Source organism: Pistacia vera, unplaced genomic scaffold (assembly GCF_008641045.1).
Source record: "Pistacia vera cultivar Batoury unplaced genomic scaffold, PisVer_v2 Contig104, whole genome shotgun sequence".
NCBI lineage: Eukaryota > Viridiplantae > Streptophyta > Magnoliopsida > Sapindales > Anacardiaceae > Pistacia > Pistacia vera.
In genome coordinates, this window is record NW_022195071.1 from 457307 (window position 1) to 480591 (window position 23285).

Below are 23285 nucleotides of genomic sequence, written 5' to 3' on the forward strand. Positions count from 1 at the left end.
CCTTTCGTCTATGCGCTGCAGTGCTCGCGGCATGGGCTATCTCCCTTTGCCGCGCTTTCGCACGACCTGTAGGCGTTTTTGGCGGTTGTACCGCCGCAGCTGACTTAGATGGCGCGCCTTGGTCCAAACGGTCCAACCTTTGGTTGACCATCTGGAGAGTATTGTCAAACCTTTCCAGGTAGCTTCTTATAGCGGGGTCAAGCTGTGAGCTTGATGGGATATCTCCCACAGCATTTTGCGGGGCTGAAGGTTTTTTAGAGGAGGTATCCCCCTGAACTTAGGGGAGCCCCTCAGCGCCCTGGTTGGTTTGCTCATGTTCTGGTTGGCGGGCCATTTGTTGCTGTAGGACTGGTAAGTTAGAGATTCTCCTGATGAAGGATGAACAATAAATCAAGCCCTCCTTCTAGCGCCAAACTGTTGATGCGTGATTTTTGCACCAACGAAATGACTGTGTAGGATGCTGTGGTGGCCCGGGAGACACACGTGAATGTAATGGATAAAGAGATAGTAAATGCAATGGGGACAGTTTTTAAAGTGGTTCGGATGCTAAGGTAGCAAGTCTTACGTCCACTGATGTTTATATTGATGACAAGGGTCAGGTCGCTTTTAGCTGACTGACTTTACAGTAATATTATAAGATATTGAATACAAAGAATTCTAGGGAAGAGAGGATTGTTAATCAAGCGTAAAATGTGCCAATCCCCCTCAATGAGAGATGAGCTTCCAATTTATAATGAGATGTAGTGAGGCAATGATCACTAAATCTGTAAATTGGTGGGATTATCCGTGCAAATCCTTCTTTATGTCACATTGCCCACCTTCCAGAGTGATTTGCGTGATTTAGAGTAGGGATTGAACACGTGGGAGCACCACAGCTCTTGGCTTGCGTGACGCGCACCCACTATCCTGACGGGAACAGACGGTGGTTGTCCCAATGATCTGACTTTTGTGGGCTGAGTGGACCTAACGTCAGCCCTTGTATTTTTTGGCCATAACAAATATCATTCCATATATACGTACTTATGTATATTTTTCATATCGTTAAAATTCAATAAGAAATTATTAATATTGTGAAAATAAAAAAAATTAAAATACGTTTGACATATATGTTTGAAAACAAAAATAACTGAATGGAAAGAAAGAAAAAAATCCATAACCTATATAATTTGATAAAACTCCATCACAACTTGATTTTTATGACAAGATTTTAGGTTTGATTTATGTTTTTCAAAGCATGTATGGCAATTGGCAAATATGCGACTAGAATGAAAATTAGAGTTAATGACATTAATACGATGTATAATATAATGACAAAAACCCTAAGGCTTAAAAAATAATAGAAATTCCTCTACCGTTAAGTTTTAAGGGTGCGTTTGGTTGAAGGTTATCTTCCATTACTTCAATAATGTCATCTTTTGTTTGAATATCAATTAATATAAGATTTTGGTAATCCTCCAATACCAATTATAATTACTATTAATTATGCAAGTGGTAAGCAAGTGGTAATCTAAATACCACTATTTTATTAGGTATCGTAAGATTACTTGGTAATCTTAATTTTGTTACAATTTTACTTATAAAATTTTTAGATAATAATGCCCTTGTTTTGAAAACAATTTACAAGAATATTCATGAACTATTTATAATTATACACAATATTTTTAGGAAATTATTACCCTTGCACTTCCATAGAATTACCCAAGACAGATGACCAGATCCAGCCACCACTTGTGGCGGTCAACCACCATCATCGGATGCCAGCAACCGTGGCTGGAACGGTGCACAACCGGCTAGATATGGCCGGTTGTGCATTGATCTGGTCGTTAATGGCCATGGATTTGACCGAAAATGGCTATAATAGATCTGGCTTCGGCTATATCGGTGAACGATCGACCATTTTCGGCTTGTCGTGCACTGTTCAGGCATTGCCAATGGAGGTGGCCAGCAGTAGACATTGGTAGTGGCTTGGGTGGGTGATTTTGTTAAAATTTAAACTTTTATTGTGATTGGAGTGTTTTAGCAAAATCTCAAATGTAGGCGATTAAAAAATAGTTCAAATAATAATAATAGTAATATGAAAAAAGAAGGGCAATTCAATTATCTATATAACATACCCACCAATTTATTCTTCCTAATAAAACATATCACTACAACATACCCACTAATATATTATAATCTAACCAAACATATTTAATATAACCGTCCTAATAATTTTCAAAGTAATTTGTCTTCTCATTAATATAACATTCTCAATAATACAATATTCTCTAAATCAAACGTATCCTAAAGTGTTAAAATATGGATTGAGGACAATTAGGTAATAATCCTTAGGCGAATTAATGTTATTAACTTTGAAAGTTAGGGAAAATAAGAAATTGATGTAGGATGCGAGAATAGTAAGTTTTAAAAAAAGTCGGCTGCCTTTGGAAACAAATGGGAGACTTTATGTGAACGCAAATTACATGAATTACGAAAAAATAAAAAATAAAGGTGAAAATAAAACTTTACGCGGTTACGGAACAAAACCTTTATCAACCCACAACGAACTAATTGATTGATGTGGCACAAATTGAGTCACATCTCAATAATCTCCAACTAACTCATTGTCTAAAGCCGGGTCCGGGATTCGAGTCAAATCGGTTTGTTTCAGGATATATATTAGAAATTAAATATTGTATTTATTTCATTTTTTAATAAAATTATTTTGTTCAATTTCGAGAACCATACACATAAATTGGAATTGCCTTGAGTTGACATTAATGTTAAGCTTTTTCAGGTTCATGTCAGTAGTCAAACTATATATTGTATCCCTGCTGCTTTTCCATTTATAGATATTGATAAGATATGGCTTAATATATCAAAATTTGATGTGGACTCGATTCTTCAAATAATAAGACCAGATAATTACCCCTTCTTATAAATCAGTAAGTTTGAGTGTACTTAATTAATATGAGATTCTAACACTCTCTTTCACGATCAAGCTCATATATTGAATCATGCTTAATATTAGAGGTAATTGTCGACAACTTGGGCTCTAATATTATGATAAAATTTGAGGTAACTCGGTAAGTCTGACTCCTCACCAAATAAAGCTTTATTGAATAGAAGGATTACCTCCTCTTATAAACCAGTAAGCTTGAGTATGCCTAATCAGTTAGGACTCCAACAACAACATCAAAAATCTTCTTTTAACTTTTTCTTATATCAAGGCAAAGAAAACAAAGGGAAGGAGTGGCTGTTTGTATTATTTGAATTTGGTCTCCACCTGAGCTGACTTAATTTGCTGCAGATTTGTTTGTTTGTTTTGCTTTCCAGGCCATTGTTGTTACTGTCTGGTTTGCATTTAACTTTGCATACATCACAACTCTCCATCTGAAATAAACCAGATAAAAACCAACAACGTTTAAGTAATTAAATTACAATACAACTACACTTATCAAACACTAATTCAATAAGTAATTATCTTTCTTTGAACGGTTTCATCCCGTGCAAAGGATTGAATTATTGAAGGATTAACTCTAAATTCATGCATTACCCAGTGGGTTCTTGTCCCTTTTGGCGCCTTCCCCTCATTGAACATCAAAGTTTTCTTGAATCCAACAATTGCATTGTTATGAAATGTCTCTTTATCTCGACCAGTAGTCTTCCAATAACCATTCTTGGTGGTCCGTCTTGTCAGTCCCTTCTAGTCTATTTCAAGATTGGTGAAGAAATATGCCTCATTGGGTTTACCGTATTTGAATTCACCTTTATTCAAGTTTCAAACTTATTAAATTGTACCAGAGTAAGGTAAACTTACTGAGAATATTAGTGAATGAGATTAAACTTACTTATGGGGAGTTGATGAGGGTCATAAGCATAGAAATCGATCTCTCTAATAATATTTGCAGGAAGCTGCTGGCTGAAAATCTTGTTCACCAGGTAATGCATAACTAGCTCATTACTGTGCGGCGAAAAACGATATCCCAATGGTAAATTCAACTCTTCTTTATGGTCTTCTTCATTACTTGACGAAATCGTCGAATTGCTTATCGAATTAGGTTGTAGTTGGTTGAGATTCTTCTCTTCTTCTTCTTCAGAGCAAGTGTATCTGGATGAAGAAACCATGGCTGAAGGAGCCACTGACACAAGAATGTATATGTTGGTTAACGTTGTAATGTTGGAACAATGCTCACAGAACTCCCTTCTTATTCAGAAGAGCAACACGCGGACAAGTATAGCTGAACTTGGTTCTTACACAACATATATATAGGGAGTGAGATCTTGTCCGAATTATTTGTCAGAGTAAACACATGAACAAGGTCGTATTCCTATGCTTGGACGAATTAATTGATCGATTCTTTAATTTATCAGAAATTTTTCTGTTTTAATTCATTGGCTGCCTCTGTTTATGAGGATTCAAGTTTGCTGCTGGATTTCTATTAATTAAAGTTTTTGTACGGACTAGACCTTTACCCTTTAAAACAATGACTAGAGTCATTCAAGTCCTATATTTATTTAAGAATTATAAATATATTTTATGTTAAATTTACCAAAAGAAGATGTAAATGGTTAAAATCTATAGTTACGAAACGAACTGATCATGTGAGATTAAGACCATTAACAATTTGTTGAACCTGCACATACAAAGAAAGTAAGTGCGAATCTCACGGGGGACACTGGTATGATGTCTGTTATAGGCATTCCGACAAAGTAAGCGTGAAGCTCACGAGGGACACAAGTATGGTGTCTGACGTAGACACTCTGACGCTGAAGTTAGTGAGGCTAAAAGAGATTAGTTAGTGAGTGTTAAGGGGAGGAAGGGTTACTAGAGTATGATCGGAGACTAGAACTACGACAAAGGTGTTAGTTCTTATGAGCAAGAACTTTAGGAGCTAGTAAGTGGTATTTAATAATGGATCCCAATGAGAGGTCAAGCCTATGTTTATATAGTGAATCTAAGATCTTTGACGTCTAGTAAAACTCTAGATTTATAATGACAGAGTTTCAGTAAATAGGAAAGTCCTGATTTACTCGCCTTTGTAGGGGCAAGAGTCCTAATTCATGTAAGATTAAGGATCTTAGATAAATCAGGATATATATGGAGTAGGAACGTTCCTTGGAGTGATCTTGGGCCGATGGGCCTGAGCCCAAATGGACTGATGGCGAGGCCCAATTCGAGATAAAGCCTTAGTGATTGGATGATCCAGTTCGTGAGTATCTTGGGTGGTGTAATGAGTTGACCTATGACATGAATCTTAGAATAGACCCAACCGGAATTGGGCCATGGCACTGGACTATGTAATAGATGTTTCGTGTTTTAGCAAGCCCAAGATGATTTTTGACCTTTACAGAAGATATATATATATATATATTTTAAAGTACATTATAAAAAACATTTCTCTAACCCACTAGCGATCCAGGAGAAAAATCAAAGTAAATGGAATGTGTTGGTGTATATGCGTCCAAAAACTACATTGAACTTAAACGGTAAAATTTTGCATGGAGTATATGGCTTCAATACTTCCTGCTGCAATATCTTCACCGTGAGGCCTTTTTTTCCCAGCAACAATTGGGAAGATAGGCTTTTCCTTAATTCACACTGAAAATATAGAAATTGTCTGAAAATTATGGAGTTACGAAAATCATGGTTATTTCAAAATACTCAATTTTACATGGGAAAAGGACATCAGAAGCCCATAAGAGCAATCTTGCCCAACTCAATCCCAAGATGGGTGCTAATTGGGCTAACACCTCCACCCACTTTCATGCTCATTTTCGGTGTTAAAGCCATATTTTGTCCTACATACATTCCCTATATTAATCATTTTTTTTTTTTTTTCAAGTTAACTGAGGTATTAAGATTCTGCTATTCGAACACAAGACCTCTAAGGTATAATTAATCCTAATAATTAAAAGATTTGTCATTCGATCATAAGGAGAGAGGTTTCTATCAATCATGGTTGCCCAAAGAAAATTTTCAAATAAATTTGATCCAAAGGACAATGCTTTTGCAGGTGTTGACTGTTTCAATTCTTTATTTTGTCATAGAAAACATGGACTCCTTAGTCTATTTGAATGTAATGGAATTATATACAGAGAGAGGAATCATTTGGCGGGTCTCAATAAAGAAAAAAAAAAGCCGAATTTACTAAATACTGTCTTTTCTTGAATTTTGTTTTAATTATAATAATTTTATTTATTATATGAAGTCAAATAGATTAACTACGTTGGAAGTAGAGGTTACGTTAGCAGTCAAAGAGAAAGCTGACCAACTCTGAAAAAGTTATACTACATTTACAAGGGTTGTCACTCATTAATTGACTTTAATTAATGTAAAAACTATATTGGACCTTGTACTAATTTGAAAACTATCATGTTCATACACTAATGTTTCACGCAAATAATTTTATTTAAAAACATTCTTACAATAATATTACAAATAATAATTAATATCAAATAATTGCTTGAACACATAAGTTAGAATTATAATTACTTGCAAATCCTCAATATTATAAAGCAAAATTAAATGTGCTCAGTTTGACCCCTCAAATTGGTAAAACTTTTATTGTTTTTCATTAATATTATTTGTCCCTTTTAAGATAATACTTTTCAATGAATAATTATTTATACATGGCTGCTAAGCATATTTCTGCAAGTGAGAAAAAATACATGGCTGGTCAGAGGTCCATGGTGTTGGTGATGGTGACGGCTTTATTCCTCTTTTGCAGAGCCACAACGCCTAATGGGAATGAGTGGAAAGCCGCTCATGCAACGTTCTATGGTGACATGACTGCCTCCGAAACCATGCGTCAGTCATCCACATCATCTTCCTCTTCAAGTTTTTTTTCATTTTAGTATTTTAACATGCAATCTCTAACAATTTCACTCTTTTGTTACGGGTTACTGCAGAAGGAGCCTGTGGATATGGAGATCTGTTTAAACAAGGTTACGGCCTTCTTTCGACAGCCTTAAGTACAGCACTATTCAACAATGGTCAAACTTGTGGAGCCTGCTACGAAATCCAGTGCCACAACTCCACACAATGGTGCTTGAAAGGTAAAATCACAGTAACTGCAACCAACTTTTGCCCACCCAATTACTCAAAACCTGATGGAAACTGGTGCAATCCGCCTCTACAACACTTTGATCTTTCACAACCCATGTTCCGACAAATCGCTCGTTACCGAGCTGGCATTGTTCCTGTAATATATCGTAGAGTTCCTTGCGTTAAACATGGAGGTGTTAAGTTTGAGATCAAAGGAAATCCGTATTGGATACTTGTGTTAGTGTACAATGTTGGAGGAGCTGGCGATGTCACAGACGTGAAGATCAAAGGCTCGAACACAAGTTGGATACAAATGTCGAGAAATTGGGGCCAAAACTGGCAAACTTCTGCGCAATTAGTCGGGCAAAGTTTGTCGTTTCGAGTGAGTACCAGTGATGGGAAAATGGTGCAAGCTGTTAATGTTGTGCCGTCTTGCTGGCGATTTGGTGAAGTATATGACAGCAAGTATAACTTTCCTTGATGATTAATAAGCTGTAGAGCATGCTGTGTTAATTGCTGATGAACATAATTAATCTCATTTGAATAAAGATTAGTGGCTTTATTAGACTGAAACTGATTCCTTATTTTGTTTGAATTAAATATGTTTTTCTTGATAAAGGAGAATTAGTTAATCTCTGCCGCTGGACATACTCAATTTGTATATCACATTGAATGTTTATTTTGCATTCTACACTATGCGAATCCTGCCTCAACTCCTTCTTAGAGACATGAAAAATTATAAATTTGTTTATGGGTGTTGATGCTTGATTTTGACACCAATGACTCTTATGTGTAAAGTGTTAAACGGACTTAGAAATCACACGTGATGTGGAAATATGCAACGAAAGAATAAACAAGAGACAATTTTTTAAAATAGTTCGGATGTTCAAAGGCGAATCATATATCCACTATAGTTGTATTAATAGATGATTATAGTCAGGTCGCGTACAGGTCGCGTACAACAAGCTGAGTTACAATCTAGAGAGAATTTAAATACAAAGAGAGAGAGTCTGCTTTAGAAAACTAAAAAATGGGCGGATCTTGTAAATGAGAGAGGAGCCCTCTATTTACAGTCGAGGGATTCAAGGCAATAATTATGATTCTGTGGTCGGACAGGTATGATACAATTCCTAACCTGCTTTCCATTGGCTGATTGCACAAACAAGCTGAGTTACAATCTAGAGAGAATTTAAATACAAAGAGAGAGAGTCTGCTTTAGAAAACTAAAAAATGGGCAGATCTTGTAAATGAGAGAGGAGCCCTCTATTTACAGTCGAGGGATTCAAGGCAATAATTATGATTCTGTGGTCGGACAGGTATGATACAATTCCTAACCTGCTTTCCATTGGCTGATTGGCACAAAGATTATTTTTAAATCGCGTAAAACTTGGGCAGATGGACAATTCCTAGACACTCATAAGCCAAGCTTTCACTTGTCCCATTGACGACACTTCCTGAACTCATTGGCTCTTGCTGCATGAGCTTATATCAGCCCTGATTTTTTATTAGGTATACAATAGGGTGAAATCTCTTTACTTCTTCTCTAAGTTAGAGAAAAATCGAGTTCTACTGTTGGCTGCCTCGAAAAACGATAGAGATACGTCATAATTGACAATGTATCGACTGAAACACAAATTTTACGCACGCGGGAAGACATTGTAGATGGATTTTGACCGAGTACAGGCTTCAGGTTGCTTCCTCAAGAACCTTCAGGTAAGCACGATCATCAACTCTTCATCATCAAGTTAAATTTCTTTATCACTTTATTTTGATATAATGTTTTTATATCTATATTGATCAAAACTTCTTTTGCTATTGTAGTGTAGTGATTATGTTTTTTGTCGTATCAAGAAGCTGAAGCTGTTGACTAATGATGATGAGATTAGAGTTAAAGGGAGAATCCTCATTCTCATTCGGATTTGGTTTTGCTGTATCATTTTATTTTTTTTAAGTGCATTATATCATAAGAGAGTGAGAGCCAATAGAAAAATGTGAATAGACTATAATGAAAAACTGTTCAAAAGTGAATCGCATAAATTCCTTATGTTTTGTAGCTTTCTTGTTTGTGTGTGATTGTTATTCAAGTGCCTGCTTTAGAATGATATATTCTTACAGGCAGCACATCTTGGTATGACAATGTGAAGTTTCAGTATCTGCTTCAATTTGCTCATTTTATGAAGAAGCCAAGAATTTCTTGAACCATTGACAGAGTCCTTTGGGTATCTCTTCAGTTTGTCGTTATAATCCACAAAATAGAGACCAAACCTTGAAGTGTATCCAGCTGCCCACTCCCGTTATCCAATAAAGACCATACAAAATAACCTTTCACATTGCACCCATCTTCTCTGCATTCATCATAAACTAAATCAATTAGTTTTTCAAACTTCAAACAAAGAATCAAACACATACGTTTACTTAATTTGAATGTAGAAGAAGAATAGTAGTATTACATACTTGATAGCAGCTAGCAGTTTGTTAATAGTCATTGTGATATTTGATTCTTTCTGATCTTTCAAAGCATCTTTGATGGAGAAAGTAGGTTATTTGGATCATCCATTCCTGTAATGACCATGATAGAGAATTTTTAGCTCAACCTTCCTTGAATAGTTCTCTTGGATTTAAAAGATTACCATTTTCTGGATAATGACTGGAGGGTTCCCATACTTAGCTTGATGTAATTCATTAAGCTTCTCATTCCATGAGGCACTATATACAACCATATAGAATTTGCCTGCAATGTGACATAATTAATCTTGCATAACCGCAGGCAGGAACATTAAACATAAGGGCAATACGTTCATCAACTGGGTCGTTAACAATTATTATAATACAAAGAAAGAGAGAGAGTTTCTATGGATTCCTTACCCGTCTGGAGTTGGTTTCCCAATTGCAAAACTGAAAATCATAGGTGAACATAGAGAAAGTTTGTTAATGAAATTTTAAAAAGCAAAATTCTTTGTGTATCTCTAGTATTGTTATGCAATATAATACCGAATGTGGATAGCATTTACTTACGAAGGGTAATGGCACAGAGTCTGCTAGGGAGTCATTAAGCAGACCTCCAATTATATTCAATGTATCATTTGACCATAGAACGGTGTGTGATTAATTCCAACAAAATCTACAGAGCCCTTGACAGTGCAGCCTCAGATTTAGAAAATCTTGGCAGCGGCTTCCTACTCTACTTCCCATTGAACTTGGATAGTCCCCAAACATCACAGGGTCAAGAAACCTGCAGGATGAATAGAGTAACTCATACCTTTGTTAGAAACACAAAAAGGCATATACAATAGTTTTCTTTCTTAGTACTCTCAAAACCCAAAAATATTTATTAAATATGTTCCCATACCAGCCAACTGAAAATCCTGAGCTCTTTGTGTTGCTACGATGTCTCCTGTGAAATTTGATGCAGGTTCAAACCAAATAACATCAAAAGATATCCCAATTGATCCATGTTGTTTGGCTGCATAATCACCAAGTGACCTTAGTTGCCCGACTATTTTGTTTAACATAATGATCTTGTACCAGCAGCACAACTGTGTACTAGCACACTACTCTTGCCTAAATGTACATGTATACTTGATTTAATAAGTATCAAATATCCCTATATCTGTTTCAGATAATGTCACAAAACAGATTCCGTGAACCGATTTAGACATAGAGATTGGCACTGTGATTTATTCCATCCACACCTTAGCATTATATATGTTAGCACACAAAAGAAGTTCATTTCTTTTAATTAATATCCTTAACACTTCACCTGGTACTTTTTCCTGTATATATCTGCCGGTTCCATGAGCAAGGAAACATTGTGGGCAACTATGTAAGGTTCAGTTGCAGAGTTCCCAGCTCTGCAGAAATCGATTTAGGATCGAGCACCGTCCGGTGCCTGCAGACCCACATCAAGCCTTGTACAGAAAATTATGTGCTCGTTGAATGTGATCCAGTGCTTCACCCTGTCACCAAACTTTTGAAAGCACGTCTCGGCATATGTTGCAAAGTCCTGTCTGTAAATGACTTGGGTCATACGAAGACCTTATACGACGGATGTATTGTATAATTGAATGTTTACAATGGAAGAAAACAAATAAGTTTAAGACCATTTACATGATTTGACGATCAAGCCATCCTTTGTATTTGTCCTCCAATGCTTGAGGAAGGTCCCAGTGGTAAAGGTCACATACGGTTCAATTCCTGCACATTTTGAAAACATGAGAATTTTTTCCCCCCTCATAAATATAGCTCACCAATGAAGTGATAGTTGTTGACTGAAGAACTTGAATGCAAAACAATAACATATGGTAGCTTTATTAACTTATCAAGATAAGATCATAGATAACATTTAACTGGATCGAGAGACCTCATTGATGAAATAGAATACCTTTAGCAAGTAAAGCATTGATGAGATTGTTGTAGTGATCAACTCCTGCCTGATTAATTTCTCCCGTTCCATCTACAAACAGGCACAACGTGAGACTTTCTCTGCATAATTGGTTTCTGATTAACAGTGATGAGAGCCTATAACGCTAAAGCTTACTAGGGAAAATCCGAGACCAAGCAACAGAAAACCGGTAGGCATCCATTCCCATGTCCTTCATTCGGTCTATATCTTCCTGTTTCCAAACCAGTTTCTTATAACTTTATTGTTTCATCTTTAGTTCAGAAAGACAGTCTAATAAGCCATAAAGTGGACATACTCTGTAAAGATGGTACTGATCCACTGCAACATCTGCATTAGTGTTGTCTATTATCTTACCTGCATCAGAATAAATAAATTATCAGATTTGTTTCAGCCTGATCAGTTGATTTATGATAGCAAGCTAGTAATAACTGGCAAAAGTTTAAGCAGAGAAAATAATAAAATTGTTAGTTCACTGTAACTATCAAAGCATTGAAACTTGATCAAATCTTTGGTTTATTATATGTTACCAGAAATATGTGAAAATGTATCCCACACAGTTGGTCCCCTTCCATCCTCTTTCACTGCTCCTTCATACTGCCAACAAAGTAATTCATTATCATCAGCCATTCACATATACTATTGAATACAATAGACAACCCATCTGCTTGAATGTATTTATGCTAACAATCCCCAGACAATGGTTTTATATATATAATTACTCTGAATTTTTTAATAAGTATATATAATTATATAATAGGTGGGACTTACAAAAGCAATAAAAGGGGGCTGAAGATTACTTCTTAAATAATGATACTATGTATTTAAATAAATAAAACTAGTATAATGTTCATTGTTATGTATTAAGTTAACGAATATAGGTCTATAGTGAGAGATAGCATTATCTAAATAACATAACAAACTCATACAGAGGGAGAATTACATGGTTACCCCTATCTATAACTTCATGACAATCTCACCCCACCAGTTTCAGAATCTAACGTCACTACTTCATGAGTTTATTTTAATATTTGACCTTAATATGTGGGTAAACCTTGGTATTTTCTGAAACCAAGAGAATGAGATTGATTATGCCTGAAACCTAAACTCAATTATCAAAGACAATCTTACAACCAATTTTCAAGTTAAATTTGAAGTTAATGGAGGATTATAAGTATTAAGTAGTATTGCTAGTTTTTTAAAAATGGAAGTTGAGGGAGCAATATTAGTATTAGGTGATATTGCTAGTTTTTTATAGAGTAAACGACTTTTTCCCATCCAAATAATGGTTTAATGACACTTTTTCATCTTCAAACTTTTAAAATATCATTTTATTAACTAAATTTATATTCTGTTTCTGATTCCAACATTGTTACGACCCCACACCACTACCATTCTCTTTTCCGATCATCACTTACCAAAATCCATCAAACCCTACTCTCATCGAACCCGCCAATTATCGACAATTAAGTGATTAGGGTTTACGCAATCGTTTTTCTCAAGTCAAATTCAGATCAATCAAAACCACCACCAAAAGATTCATCGGTCTCCCCTCTTCAAAAGCTCTAACAACCTAAAATGAGTTTGCTCTTTGTTTGCTGTCAGAATATAAAAAGTTGGATAATAAAATGATATTTTAAAAGTTATAAGTAGAAAAGTGCCATTAAACCATTATTTGGGTAAAAAAGAAATTATTTAAGTCTTTTTTAAAAACAAAAGGTGAGATCCTTATGCCACAAGTGACAAGTGATTTAGCCGTAAAATAATTAAAAAAATATTTAACGTGGTTTTTATTGATTTTTAGCATATATATTATATAGATAGAATGGGGTGTCTATCACAGTACATCTGGTTAAAGAATCCTGCTGGTGATAGATAACGCAGCCAATTTAATGTTTAGATACAATTAAGTCAAATAACTTGACTATTCCCTTCACATACTGATGTGATATTTATGGCATCTCATCAGTCATCACACTAATTATTATTAATAGATCACTTGTCTTTTGAAAAGTTTTATACAAATTTGGGCCACGTACGTTATTTTTTATCAGTTTTTTTTTTTTTTTTTAATCACCGGTGTGTTTAAACTAATTTACACGTATTATAACTAATCTTTTACTATCTTAGAATTATCAACGGATAAAAATTTTAATAATTACTTATATTAGAAACTAAAGTAAATTAAATTCAAAAATAATACATCTAAAATTTCTAATTGATCACTCAACTATTTAGTGATTTATTCTTTATCAAGTTATCTTTCTCAAAAGTAAAATCATCTTTATATAAACAAATATATATAGAACAATGATACAATTACCGAAGAATGTATGCCAAATTTATATACCAAATGACGTGACATCATCCTGTTTTCTTAAAAAAAGAAATTTATAATTAATCGACGGTCAAAATGACACCATGTTATTTGGTGCATTAATTTGATGTGCATTTTTCGATAATTATGAGTGCATTTGGTTCATTATTTCTACCCATATTTCTAATCATATTCTCTAAATATTGTTTGGCACATTATTCCAAAAATATTAGTGTATTTTTTAATTACTTTTAGACCCCTTAAGTTTATTAATTTCACTAAATACCCCCAAAAAACAAAGTTTAAAAATTAGCAAAAACACCCCCTCCCACCCATACTTGCCAGATTCTAGCAACAACCGTTAGTGATAGCCAGAATCTGTCATAACGCTTATACCACGACCGAAACTGGCCGATTATTCATCGATCTGGCCGTCGCTTAAAGAAATGGTCGTCGTTAATGGTCAACGATGGCCAAGATCAAATCTTGGCCATCGTTGACCTAAAACAACGGCTATATCTTTGACTGTCACTGACAGCCAAAGATGGAGTTTTGCGGCCGTCGACGGCCACATTCAGTCGTAGATCTGGCCTTTTCTGGCTAGATCCATGGTGGATCTAGTTGGAAAATACCATATCAACCCGTTACGACACAGATTTGATCGGTCTGTGTCGTAACACAATTTTCAGCTAGATTCTAGCGGTGGTGGCCAGAATCTGACACTGTAGGTGGTGGGGGTGTTTTTGTCATTTTATATATTGGGGTGTTTAATTAAATTAGTAAACCTATGGGTTTTTTTATAAATTTTTAAATTTTACATCATAATACTCTTTTATTCAACTATCCAATATTATTTCCAAAATTCTATCCAAAATAATGAACCAAACGTACCCTCCATTATTTTCCATATATATATATATGTCAGCATTACTTGAGACACACATCATATAAGAGAAAATTTGGAATTTCGTTTGAGAAAAACGGTACTCTAATAAGAGAGCCTATTCCAAAAGTCAAAACTTTGAAACCTAGGAAAGTCAGCTGTAATTTGGGAATGTTCCTATTCAATCGACGAATTCGTAGCCTATAAAAACCCGCCCTTTTACAACCGAATATATCATATAATGACAAAAATATAAAAATACCCTTTTTATGTAAAAACAAAAGAATTTAAACAAGACAAAAACTCCATCCCCATCTCTTCATTCTCCCAACTAAAGCCTGTAACAAACTCACATGGCAGACAGCTGAACCGGTAATGAGGCTTTTGTTACCTGTATGGAATTCAATTGTTTTCATTTTGGAAACCACAAACTACATTTTCAAAGTCAATCATCTCTTCTCAAGATTGGCCATAGTAAAAACAGCCTTGACTCCTGACCAAAGTAGTATGTCAAAACCTTATTCTATACTTAAGCTAACAGGAATAGACATGAATAATGAATATGGGAAAAAAAATGATTAAAGAAAATAATACAATTGTATTCCACTAATTTACACCAACCTGGAAAGCAGAAGAGGCAGTTCCAAAAACGAAACCCTCTGGAAAACTTCCTCTGTTAATCAGTGAGTAGCTTGTTTGAATCTGAAACACGAATATTATTGATACTACGAGAGCAATGTCTTTCCTCAACAACATGGTTTCACAATTAAGCTTGACTGTACGTGTGAAACTGACTCGTTTTTTGTTTTAGAAAGAAAAAGAAGCTGATAGAGATAGGAAGAGCCGGAGTGATAGGTTTTGGATTTATATAAAGGGAGAGGGTTTGAGGATTTGAGAATGAGAATAATGGGAAAAGAGTGGTTGAGATTTGAGAAAAGCAAAAATGGAGGTGTTTTAGTGGTGCATACACGGTGGTAGTGCGCCAGCTAGCAGCTTAATGGTGGTGGTGTGCAATGCCAAAATATAACTCTTTCTAGAGTCTTTAGTTGACACTTAATGACAAAATACTATAATAAGCATTAAGCAATAGCAACTTGATTTCCTTTAGAATGCAGCTTATCTTTTCACGTCTTTTTGTCTGGATTTTGGCTTTCCTTGTTTGGGGTATCTACTCATATCTTGCTCTATGTCTACTTTTGTTTTACCCGTTCACTAGCCATCTCATTGGCCGACTGGCATGCCAACCTTCTTTGATTTTCTCGGGAATTTATTGTTTTCTCGGGAGTTTGTTTGTATCACTCATCACTCCATCTTAACTCGCCATTCATATACACCACAAAACTCTCTGTCTACAAAGATAAATAACTCGTAATATGGAATTCATGGCATTTTTTTATTGAATTTTTTTGTTAATAGAAAAGCAGTACTGTAGCTATTTAATTCTTAATATTGATAAATTCATGTAAATAAAACATAAGTTTCTATTATAATTAATAAATTTAGAGAAGAAGTCGAGCTCTACTCGGTGGTTGCCTCAAAAAAAGATAAGAGGTAAGTCGTAATACACAATGTATCGGCTCAAAGACAATTTTTACATACGTCGGAAGACATGGTAGATGAAATTTGACCGAGTACTGGCCTTCGTGATTCCTTTCTCACTTACTGCTAGCCCTTTATTTTGATATCTATATCCATATTGATCAAAAGGTCTCTTGTTACTTTGCAGTGTAACGATTATGTTATCTGTCGTCTGAAGAAGCTGAAGCTGAAGGATATGGGTGATAGTGATTAGAGTTAGAGAGAGTTCTAATCCGTATTTGGTTTTGTTGTATTCAGGATTTATATATCTATTTTTTCAACGATTTACATTGTATTTTCTTAAATGAATATGAATCTTTAATTGCCGGCACTATCTGGATGCAGTTCATCAGTTCATCTGGATGCTTATCACTGAAGCCAAGCTTATTTTAACCAAACAAGGTTGTGGATTAGGCGACATATCCAAAATGAGGACAACTTATTATTGATTCAAGCTTTATAATTTAAGCTTGACTATGATTAAATTTTTTCACTAAAACACAAATTACATTAGGCAGCACATCTTGGTATAACAATGTGAAGTTTCAGTATTTGTTTCAATTTTCTCATCTTATGAAGAAGCCAAGAATTTCTTGAACCATTGAACAGAGTCCTTTGGGTATCTCTTCAGTTTGTCATTATAATCCACAAAATAGAGACCAAACCTTGAAGTGTATCCAGCTGCCCACTCCCAGTTATCCAATAAAGACCATACAAAATAACCTTTCACATTGCACCCATCTTCTCTGCATTTCATCATAACTAAATCAATTAGCTTTCACATTCAAACAAAGCATCAAACACACACATTTACTTCGATGTGATGTAGAAATAGGCAAAGTAGTGTTACATACTTGATAGCTGATAGCAAGTTTGTTAAATAGTCATTGTGATATTTGATTCTTTTCTGATCCTTCAGAGCATTTTTGATGGGAATAAGTCGGTTATTGGGATCATCCATTCCTGTAGTGACCATGAACAGATATTTATTTTAACTAAAGCCTTCCTTGAATAGTTCTTTTCAGCTTTAAGAAGATTACCATTTTCTGTGATGATGACTGGAGGGTTCCCATACTTAAGTTTGATGTAATTCATTAAGCTTCTCATTCCATGAGGCACTATATACAACCATATAGAATTTGCCTGCAATATGACATAAGTAATCAGTGCATTACCGGGATAGGACTATTAATTACAATAAGGGCAATACTTGTATCGACATAGTTTTCAAGTCTCCTGAAGAATTACTGCTGACTTTTTTCAACTGGGTTATTAAACAATTATGAAATAAAAAAAAATAAAAAATAAAAGTCAGTTTCTATGGATTCCTTACCCTGTCTGGAATAGGTTTCCCAAGTGCAAAGGCTGAAAACAATACGGAAACAAAGAGAAACCTTTTTATTGAGATTCAAAGCAAAACTAATAAAAAAAGTTCTTACTGTAATGTTTATGTAATAAATATAGACCAAATGTAGGATACTTTATCACTTACGAACAGTAAGGGCACCAGAGTCTGAAATGGAGTCATTAAGAGCTTTAACAAGATTCGAATTCGATGCAAAGAATGTGGTGTAGTGATTAATTCCAACAAAATCTAAAGAGCCCTTGACAAGTGAAACCTCAGATTTGGAAAAACTTGGCAGCCGGCTTCCTACTCTACTTCTCATTGAACTTGGATAGTCCCCAAACATCACAGGGTCAAGAAACCTGCAGGGATAATAAAGTAACTGATATTTTTGTTTGGAAAAAGAAAAAAGCATACACACTGGTATTTTCTTTCTTAGATACTTTCAAACCCAAAAGTATTTCACCTACCAGCCAAGCTGAAACTCTTGGGCTCTTTGTGCTGCTTCAATGTCTGCTGTGGAATTCGTTGCAGGTTCAAACCAAATAACATCATATGATATGCCAACTGATCCATGTTGTTTTGGCTGCATAATCACCAATTAGCCTTAGTTGCTAGAGTTTGTTGGTTAACATAATGAAAAGAACTAAAGCATGATTGCATAATTGCACATTTACACATGCCTAAATGTAAACCTTTACTTGATTTAATATGATGCATCAAATAGCATTATTATATAAGTTGCATTGGCACACAAAAGAAGTTCATTTCTCTTAATTCAAATTAACATCCTTTAACACTTCACCTTGTACTTTTTTCTGTATATATCTGCTACCGTTCCATGAGAAAGAAGAACATTGTGGGCGACTATGTAAGGTTCAGTTGCTGAGTTCCCAGCCCTGCAGAGTAATCCATTAAGGATTGAGCACCGTCCAGGAGCCTGCAGACCCACATCATACCCTTGTACGGAAAATGTATGTGGCTCATTGAATGTGATCCAGTGCTTCACCCTGTCACCAAACTTCTGAAAGCATGTTTCGGCATATGTTGCAAAGTCCTGTCTGTAAATAAATTGGGTCATACGAATGCTTGAGTGATGAAGGTATTTCATAATTGAAAGTTTGCAGCTGAAGAAAATCAGTTAAAGTGTGAGAACAATTACATAATTCGACGATCAAGCCATCCATTGTATTTGTCCTCCAATGCTTGAGGAAGGTCCCAGTGGTAAAGGGTGACATACGGTTCAATTCCTGCACATGTTGAAAGCCATAAGATTTTTTTTCTCTCATAAACATAGTTTCGCAATGAAAGCGAAAATTGTTACTGAAGAACTTGAATAGCAGAAACAAAAACATATGGTAGCTTTATTAAATTATCAAGATGAGATCATAGATAACATTGAACTAGATCCGATAGACTCGTTGATGAAATGGAATACCTTTAGCAAGTAAAGCATTGATGAGATTGTTATAGTGATCAACTCCTGCCTGATTAATTTCTCCCGTTGCATCTACAAACAGGCACAATGTGAGACTTTTTCTGCATAATTTTGGTGTCTGATTAACAATGATGAGAGACTATAACGCTAAAGCTTACTAGGGAAAATCCGAGACCAAGCAATCGAAAACCGGTAGGCATCCAATCCCATGTCCTTCATACGGTCTATATCTTCCTGTTACCAAAGCAGTCACTTATCTCTATTTCAAAAAGAGAATAATCTAATAAACCATTAAGGCCCTTATTGATTGAGTATCATCATTTGTGGACTTACAGGGTAAAGATGGTACTGATCCACTGCAACATCTGCATTACTGAAGTCCATGATCTTACCTGCGTAAAAATAAATAAATTATCAGATTTTTTTCAGCTTAATTAGTTGATTTACAACATCAAGCATTGCCATGTTACCGAAAGAATGTGAAAATTTATCCCAGACAGTTGGTCCCCTTCCATCCTCTTTCACTGCTCCTTCATGCTACAAACAAAGTAGTTCATTATCATCAGCAACTCACAAAACTACTTGAATACAATACATAAGCCATCTGCAGCTTGAAAATATATATGCTCTCAATCTCTAGATAATGGTTTTGTAATATATAATTATTATGATCATTTATACAATTGTATACTAGGTGGGACTTACAAAGCAAAAAAAAAAGAGGGTTGAAAATTGCTTCTCAAATATTTTGTAGTATGTATGCAAAAAAATAGCATTATCCAAATAACATATCAAAACTCATAAAGAGGGAGAATTACATGGTAACCCCTATCTATGACTTAATGACAATGCCACCCCAACAGTTTCAGAATCTGACGTCACTCCCACATTGTTAGTTTCTAAAACAAAAGAATAAGACCTAATAAACTCAATTATCAAAGACAATCTTACTCCCAATTTTCAAGTTAATAAAGGAATACAACTATTAGTTGATATTGCTAGTTTTTAAAACCAAAGGGTGAGATCTTATGCCCTAAATGAAAGATTATAAGTGATTTGCCCCTAAATTAAAATTAAAAAAGATAATTAATTTTGTTAATTAAACAATATATAATGGTGCTATTGACTTTTTGCATGCACATTAGGGTGTCTATCACAAGTGCTTTTTGATGGAAAAAGCAGCGGATTTAAAGTTAGATTCACATGAGTCAAAATGCGACTATTCCTATTCCTATTCCTGTTCCTATTCCTATTCCTATTCCATTCACACATATAGTAGGTGGGTCATGAGCTTCGTTTCTATCTTCTTTACAATTTTTTAATTAAATCATATTCTTTCTCTCAAAACTCTCTATTTTAATCTTCCATATAATTCATGATATCTTATCACACTAATTATTCCATCAACGAATTTGTAGCCTATAAAAACACGCCGTTTTACATTCGAATATATATATATATTGACAAAAATCAATAATGCTAAATATACAAACAAATCTTATAAAAATGTGTGTACAAACTGGTGTAACAGAAAATGAATAAAAGAGTGAATATGACGAGTTTGACTTTTTGTACCCGCTTTTCTATTTACTTTTTGTCACATCAATTTGTACATAAATCTTTATAAAAATTATTTGTACGTGTAGCATTACTTCACAAAAATATTCTCTCTGCATGAAAACAAAAACTCCATCTTCTTCTCTCATTTTCCCATCTAAAGACTGTAAAAATCTAACAAACACTTCTCACATCAGACTAATGAACCAATAATGAGGCTTTAGTTATCTTTATCGAATTCAATTATTTTCGTTTTGGAAACGACAAATTATAACTTCAATGTCAGTTATATCTTCTCAAGATTATTGGCGATGGTGAAAATACCTTAGTCCGTGACCAAAGTATCACGTGATAACCTTATTCTATGCTTAATCTAAGAGGAATAGACATGAATCAATATTTTCATGATTTCAGAAAATGGGGAAAAAAAAATTTATAGAAACGTAAGAAAAGTGTATTCCATTAATTTATAGTATACCAACCTGGAAAGCAGAAGAGGCAGTTCCGAAAACAAAACCCTTTGGAAAACTTGCTCTGTTTATCTGTGAAAAGCACGTCTGAATCTGAAACACCACCAATACTGATACTGCAAGAGCAATGTCCTTCCTCGCAAACATGGTTTCACAATTAAGCTAGACTGACGGAGTGCTATGTATATAGCGTCCACTGTAAGTGTGAAACTGACTCCTCTTTTTTTTGGTCTTAGGAAAAAAGAAGTTGATAGAGATAGGAAGAGCGTGAGAGATTTCTGACTTTTATAAAGGGCTGGGAGAAATAGATGAGGGGTAGAATGTCTGAGAATGAGAATAATGGGAAAAGGGTGACTGAGAAAAGCAAAAATGGAGGTTTTCTGGTGGCGCATACACTGTGGTAATGGGCCAGCTAGCAACTTATATATGGTGGTAGCCAATGCCAAAAGATACGTCTTTTTAAAGTCCTTGGTTCACACTTAATCACAAAAATACTATAATATAATAAGCAACACCGCCAACTATATTTCCTTTAGAATGCAGCTTATCTTTTCATGTCTTTTTGTCTGGATTTTGGCTTTCCTTGTCTGGGATATCTTGCTCAGTTGCTCTATATTTACCTTTGTTTTATCCCTACACTGACCATCTCATAAGCCGAACCACATGCCAAGCCAATCTTCATTCATTTTCTCGGGAGTGAGTTTGCATCACTCATACACACAAAAAAAGGATCTTGACCGTAGAATTCTTTATCCTAATTTGAATTTGAATTTGAATTTTTTTTTTAATATAAATCTTAAGAACACACTTAAGATCACATATAAATAAATCATTAATCATCTTGATAGATTGAAAAAATAATATTTTTATTTTTTTAAATAAAGTGCTACTATTTATTAAGGCACACATTTTAAAGAAGAAAAATAAAAGGAGCTACGTCTAAATTGTAGATAAGAACAATCATTGGATCATCTATGATAAAATAGTAAAAAATGAATCTAATATGGTTTTTCAAATTAATTTGAGTTTTCATGATGATAAAAGAGTAAGTGTGGATTTAATATGATCTCTCGAATTTGAGTCCCTTCATTACTAATAAGAGTGATCATTAAAGTTTTTTTCTAGTCAATAACTCTAAGATTTAAAAAAAAAAAAAAAAAAAACACATTGTAGATAAGTTGGAGCAGATGGGCATAATCTTGGGGTCTTAGTTCAGTTACAAGTTTCTTTATGTCACGTCATGCTTTTATCCAATCACCATAGGAAGTTGTGACAAAGGAATGTTTTGCCTTTGCGTGTCCTTAGCTTAAACTTTACTTTGCCTCTGACGTGTTCATTCCCAGAGAGTAAAGTACAATAAATTTAGATAAGGAGTTAATTTTGGCCCTATATTACGTCTAAGTATGATTAACAGAGTGTTAAGATTTAATCAATCAACAACCTCCATTTTTAGTGCCAATCTGGGTCCATATAATTAATAATTACTGGCGTTTACAGCATTTTCCTCATGCCACATGCTCATCGCTCTAGAACCCATCTAAATCAACCAATTTCAGTAATTATCGATTGATTAAATTAATTACTATCCTAGGCGAGAAATCAGATTGCTTATGATACCATTGAATATCTCGCACTAAATTCTCGAATATATGATCTGTGCTTCTTTGTTTGTTAGTTTTGCGGCAATTAATTAAGAGTAAATCAGCAGTTAATATAGGAATATATTAGGCGATTCCGTTCTGAGAAAAGATGGCTGGCTCAAACTTGGAAGCAATGAAATCTAGAGTGTATAGCTAAATAAGACAATTTAGTCTCTATAATTAGGTAGTGACGTGTTTGTCATTTTTAGGAAATATATCCTGATTAAAGACGATTATTAATTCATAATGCCTGAATTATCTACAACAAATACGATTACGTTTCATGAACTTCAACTTGGTCGGTCATTATTCAATTTTTTATACTCCCCATTGATTTTACAATTGATACGAACATACCATAATTTTTATTTTTCTAATAATAAATGTCGTTTTTTTATATAATTTACGTGTTCGGGTCAATTTGAATACAATTCAACTAATCTTATATAAAATTAAAAGTGACGATAATATTAAAATAATTTAAAGGAAAAAAAAAAAAAAAAAGCCTTTATGGAATTTGGATGGCAAGATTGGTGGGTTAATTTGGTGAGAATGATTAATGCAGGGAAGCTGGGTAGTACTTTTGAGATGATGGGTTGGATATTTTATCACAAAACGCCGTCGTCTCTTT

At 34.6% G+C, this 23285-nt stretch overlaps 2 protein-coding genes and 1 pseudogene across 2 annotated transcripts; 1 reads left to right on the forward strand and 2 right to left on the reverse strand.

Moving 5' to 3' along the window:
- The first annotated feature begins 6620 nt into the window (after window positions 1-6620).
- On the forward strand, window positions 6621-7508 carry LOC116124929 (expansin-A23-like). The gene is made up of 2 exons (XM_031410687.1): window positions 6621-6790; window positions 6892-7508. Exons 1-2 carry the CDS (start codon window positions 6652-6654, stop codon window positions 7506-7508), a joined length of 756 nt encoding a protein of 251 aa, XP_031266547.1. The 5' UTR covers window positions 6621-6651.
- Window positions 7509-9199: 1691 nt separating this feature from the next.
- LOC116125455 lies at window positions 9200-15666 on the reverse strand (annotated as a pseudogene).
- Window positions 15667-16515: 849 nt separating this feature from the next.
- LOC116125445 (beta-glucosidase 40-like) lies at window positions 16516-21161 on the reverse strand. Its single transcript, XM_031411165.1, has 13 exons — window positions 21027-21161; window positions 19458-19524; window positions 19321-19379; window positions 19146-19221; window positions 18988-19059; window positions 18712-18799; window positions 18355-18610; window positions 18020-18135; window positions 17697-17911; window positions 17538-17569; window positions 17245-17347; window positions 17059-17167; window positions 16516-16950 (listed from the first exon to the last, which is right to left on the reverse strand). The coding sequence occupies exons 1-13, from the start codon at window positions 21159-21161 to the stop codon at window positions 16776-16778; spliced, it is 1503 nt and encodes a 500-aa protein (XP_031267025.1). The 3' UTR covers window positions 16516-16775.
- Window positions 21162-23285: the final 2124 nt, after the last annotated feature.